The 4,726-nt window shown below is 32.2% G+C and overlaps 1 protein-coding gene across 1 annotated transcript in view; it reads left to right on the forward strand.

Moving 5' to 3' along the window:
- The window catches only part of LOC104099195 (bidirectional sugar transporter SWEET4-like), a 14,049-nt gene extending 11,351 nt beyond the window's left edge, over positions 1–2,698 (forward strand). The window contains exons 2-5 of the mRNA XM_070191835.1: positions 822–858; positions 1,427–1,808; positions 2,170–2,289; positions 2,410–2,698. Coding sequence (XP_070047936.1) covers positions 822–858; positions 1,427–1,808; positions 2,170–2,289; positions 2,410–2,553 — 683 coding nt within the window. The 3' untranslated portion in view covers positions 2,554–2,698. The remainder of the gene's footprint in view (positions 1–821; positions 859–1,426; positions 1,809–2,169; positions 2,290–2,409) is intronic.
- Positions 2,699–4,726: the final 2,028 nt, after the last annotated feature.

Genomic DNA, 4,726 nt, shown 5'->3' on the forward strand with positions numbered 1-4,726 from the left:
TGCCTTTGAATATATAGATTGCTGGTCATATGGATCATCTTCTTATGTTTGTTTTCTTGTTCTTTTTAGGAATTAACCCAAGTAGTTGCACATCTAATTTTTTAAATTAAAGATAGTCAGTAAATATATATAATTCACATCTAGTATATATATAATATTGTGTATAATTAATATATAATATATATATATATATTGGTTAGAAAAAGTAAACAATAAATTTGACCGGCTATTTATACAGAAAACCCTTTTTTTCTCTCTTTACGAAATGTTTTTTTTTCAAACACTTTAACCCTTTCCCCAACAAACAGCAATACATGTCATTCAAAGGATAGTTGACTTGCATGGTATAACGCTTTTGAGTTTACTATTTGGAGAAAAAACAACCACAACCTCTTCCATTCGCAACTACTCTGCAATAGAGTTTAACTTCTGTACATCTGTAAAAATTTTCATAAAAAATTTACTAGTAACCTATTACATTAGACTAAAAATTCTTACATATCGATGTATATAAGTTAAACTAAATCCATTATAATTAAGTTTGTCACTCTCCATCACATTCCTCTTACATTTTCTTGCTCTAGTATTTGTTCTTCTTTCTCTTCACAACCATGGTTTTTGATAGAGATAATGCTCGTTTTGCTGTTGGTGTTTTTGGTCAGTTTTCTCATTTCTTAATTTTCTTGCCCCCCCCCCCCCCCCCCCCAAAAAAAGTACACATAATTAACACACACACACAGAGAATTGTTTCTCACTATATTTTTGTTTTTTTGGGGCAAAGTCCTGTTACATGAATTTTTCTATGTTTTTTCAATTTTCAGGGAGTATTGTTGCACTCGTCTTGTTTTTATCACCATTGTAAGTAAGCTTTTCCCATGTTAACTCCACAGTTTTCTTTGAGTTCTCAAGATAAAGAACACATATATCATGAAAGTCACAGGCGGATTTAGAATTTTTAGAACATGAGTGTACCACTGAAAAAGTGAGAAAAAAGTACAAGGTAAAAATCTATTCATGTTCCTTTGGATAAATAACTCAACATTCAAACATATGCATCCTTCAACATTTTTTGGAGTATAGGGGCCAACAAATATTATTAGATCAATTTTACCAAATATATACATAAAATACCTAGTTTGTGAGAAAGATCATGGGTTAACGTGCACCGTAAAAAAGGCCTAAATCCGCCCCTGTTTGAAAGTCAATTCCGCCTTCCTTCCTAAAATCTAAGTTGTTTTCAAGATTTCTTCACCCACCCACCCAAAAAAAAGCGTGCAATGAATTTTACTTATATACACATACAGTATAGAGAATTTAATTGACGCTTACCATAATATAACTAAAGTGATATAAGAGGTAAACTCAATTACGTACTTTAATCTTCGACTTGACCTCTTACTTATGACCTTTTAAACCTTTTGATTAGGCCAACATTTATTCATACATGGAAGAAGAAATCAATGGAGAAGTTCTCACCATTTCCATACATTGCAACATTCCTAAACTGTGGCCTTTGGCTTTTGTATGGACTTCCATGGATTCAGCCACAAGGGGGTATTCTTATCATGACCATTAATGGCATAGGACTTGGCATTGAGATAGTGTACTTGACGATATTCGTGTTGTACTCTGAAAGGAAGCAAAGGATAAAAGTTTTCTTCATTGTCCTAAGTGAAATCATGTTCATTGGTTTAATTGCCATTCTTGTCATAACTCTAGTCCATAGCCACAAAAAAAGGTCTACAATTGTTGGTAACATTTGCATGGTGGGAAATATTTTGATGTATGCTTCTCCTTTGGCCGTCATGGTACGTAAATAATTTATCTTACGTCAGTAGAAAATATAGAAAACTTCTAATACTTTTTATTTTATATAATATTAGTCTGAGATATCCCATTTTTGATAATACATATTTTGAAGGGGTGCCTTGGCGTAACTAGTAAAGTTGTTGGTATGTAACCAGGAGGTCACGGGTTCAAGCCGTGGAAACAGCCTCTAGCAGAAATTAGGGTAAGGCTGCGTACAAATACAATAGACCCTTATGGTCTGGCCCTTCCCGGACACGTGCATAGCGGGAGTAATACACGGGGTTGTACTATTAGTCTGAGCTGAGTTTAAATAATGAAGCAATCATGACCAGTAGAAAAACTTACATTTTACTATTGTAGAAGTTGGTGATCAAAACGAAAAGTGTGGAGTACATGCCGTTCTTCCTATCCTTTTTCTCCTTTCTCTGCAGTGTTAGTTGGACTACTTATGCCCTCATTCGTCTCGACGTCTACATTCTTGTAAGTATTTCTCAATTTCTTCAACTAATTCTTTGAGGTTATCTATTGCTATTATATACCGTAAATGTATATAAGTTAAATGCATATCGAATTTTCAAAAAGTTCAATTATTTGTTTCAGACGCCGAATGTGATTGGAACGGTGCTCGGCCTCGTCCAATTGCTGCTTTATGCTACTATGAGACAGATAGCAGAAAGAAAAGCCCAAGGAAAACTGGATCCGATTGGAGTCACCAAAAACACAAGCAATGAAACTAGTGTTTAACTTAGTGTTTAGAAGGCCCATTTTCTAGTTATTTTGGGCCATTAACCCAACTTTTATGGGCCCATTTTCCTTCCTAGCACCACATCATAACCCCCACCCCCACTGTTGGAACACAGACAATAAATAACAACAAAAAGCAGAATCAGCTTTCATCTACTGTTATAGTTTATATTTGTTTCTCTAATCTTTATATCAGAGTTTAAATATGGTCAGGCGCACGCACGTAACGGGTTTGTAACTTGCCGACAAAAGTTTGATATTTAAGTGGAGAATAGTGGAGGGTACCTGTTATCCATCGAGTTCTGAACCGTACATTATTAAGCTATCGGAAATTTCTCGGTTATCAAAAAATTATCATAATTTAATTGATATCCATTGATTATGCACACATGGCAGCTAAAAGTCAATTAGTTTATTGGGAGTATAGAATATATGTTTGGCTATACATGCGAGAAATCTAGGAATGGAAATGGGATAGGGCAGGGCAGCGCGAAGTGCTAGTAAGGCAACAGGGACGGAGCTAGAGTACCGAGAGCAGGTTCGGCCGAACCCAGTAGCTTTAGTTCGAACCTTGTATTTGTCTTAAAAATTCATTGAATATGTATAAATTATTAATAAAAACTCAGTAATTTAAAAGAATTAGAATCTCGAACTCATAATACTCCGCCTATGTAATGCATGACAGGAAAACCAACATAAAAACGACTATTTGTAGCATATATTGCAAACATATACTCATAAAATTGTATTTATAAGCACAAGACACAGGAACAAGATTCAAGGGCACAACACACAAGCCATCAATGATATAGGCTCTCAAACATAATATTTCACAAAACACTAAGGGGACAAGGAATAAACGAGCAAAATAAACCTGTTTACTAGCACCCTTAATCCATTGAAGTTATTTTTCCATTCTCTAATAACTGTTTTTTTCTATCCTTTTTTTTAAAAAAAAAAATCTTAAAATCCTCTTGAGGGAGGTGTAAGTCAATGTCTGTCTTGCTTAAGCCAGTGTTGTAGTTGGTAGTTGGTAGTCGCCAAAAGTAAATTAAACTTATTGTTATTATAAAATTTAACAAATATTGGATAATTTTGTCTACTAAAGCTTAGTCAAATAAAAAATAATAATATTGTAGCATGTTAACTACCTCGTTTCCCAAGTTCAATTCCTCCCTATAAGCTATAGTTATGTTTTAGTTGATTTCATAGTATTGTTTACACATTTGTATATATAAATTAAAACTCTAACAAATGCTTCTTTTGGAGATATTTATGAATAATTAAGTTACTTATTTAAAGCAATGAATATATTAATTATAGATGTTTAAATATGTTATTCATGGGATATGAAATCGGGTTCATATTGATATGAAACTAATGCAAGACTGATTATTAGATTTGTAATATCTAAGATGCGCTTATTATATGTTTTTTGCTTGATATTTATGATAAAAGTATGGCTTGATATTTAGTTTAAAGTACTTCTCAAAATACATCTGCATACTTGTTTAAATTATGTTTAATGAAATATTTTAACAAGTTGACTTGCAATTATCATAGTATTATAAGTTGGTTTTACTATAGTTTTATATTTATGATAATAGTATTGTTTGATATGTAGCTTAAAATACTTGTTCAAAATACATCTATGTAATTGTCAAGCTATGTTAAATGAAATATTCTAACAAGTTGACTTGCAAATATGATAATATGAATTATTGAGATGTGATATAATCAAGTCTAGTGATTTGACTGTTTAATATCTGATTACTTTGTATTCAGGTTTAGGTAAACACTTACGTCAATAATGGGATGAATATCTCTTTTATGTTATAAAATATAACTCAAAGTAACAATATGAAATAAGGAAAAACAAGCTAAGAGATAGATATAGAGAAAGAGAGAAGAAATTCTTATTTCTTCTTCAATTGTGTGTATTTTTCTATCTATTACAAGGCATTTATATAGGCATGAAAAGTGAAGAAAATATGTTATTGAATATGTTATTAAACATAGAAAATATATTATTGAATATATCATTAAGAATTTGAGACGAAGATCATGGAGGAAGAGTAAACATCCACCATAATTTGATTTCTTATAACGCTCCCCCTTGGATGTCCATAGATAATGTGCCTCGTTAAAACCTTATTAGAAAAAAAATTCTAGT

The sequence above is a fragment of the Nicotiana tomentosiformis genome, chromosome 12, assembly GCF_000390325.3.
Source record: "Nicotiana tomentosiformis chromosome 12, ASM39032v3, whole genome shotgun sequence".
In the NCBI taxonomy this organism is placed as follows: domain Eukaryota; kingdom Viridiplantae; phylum Streptophyta; class Magnoliopsida; order Solanales; family Solanaceae; genus Nicotiana; species Nicotiana tomentosiformis.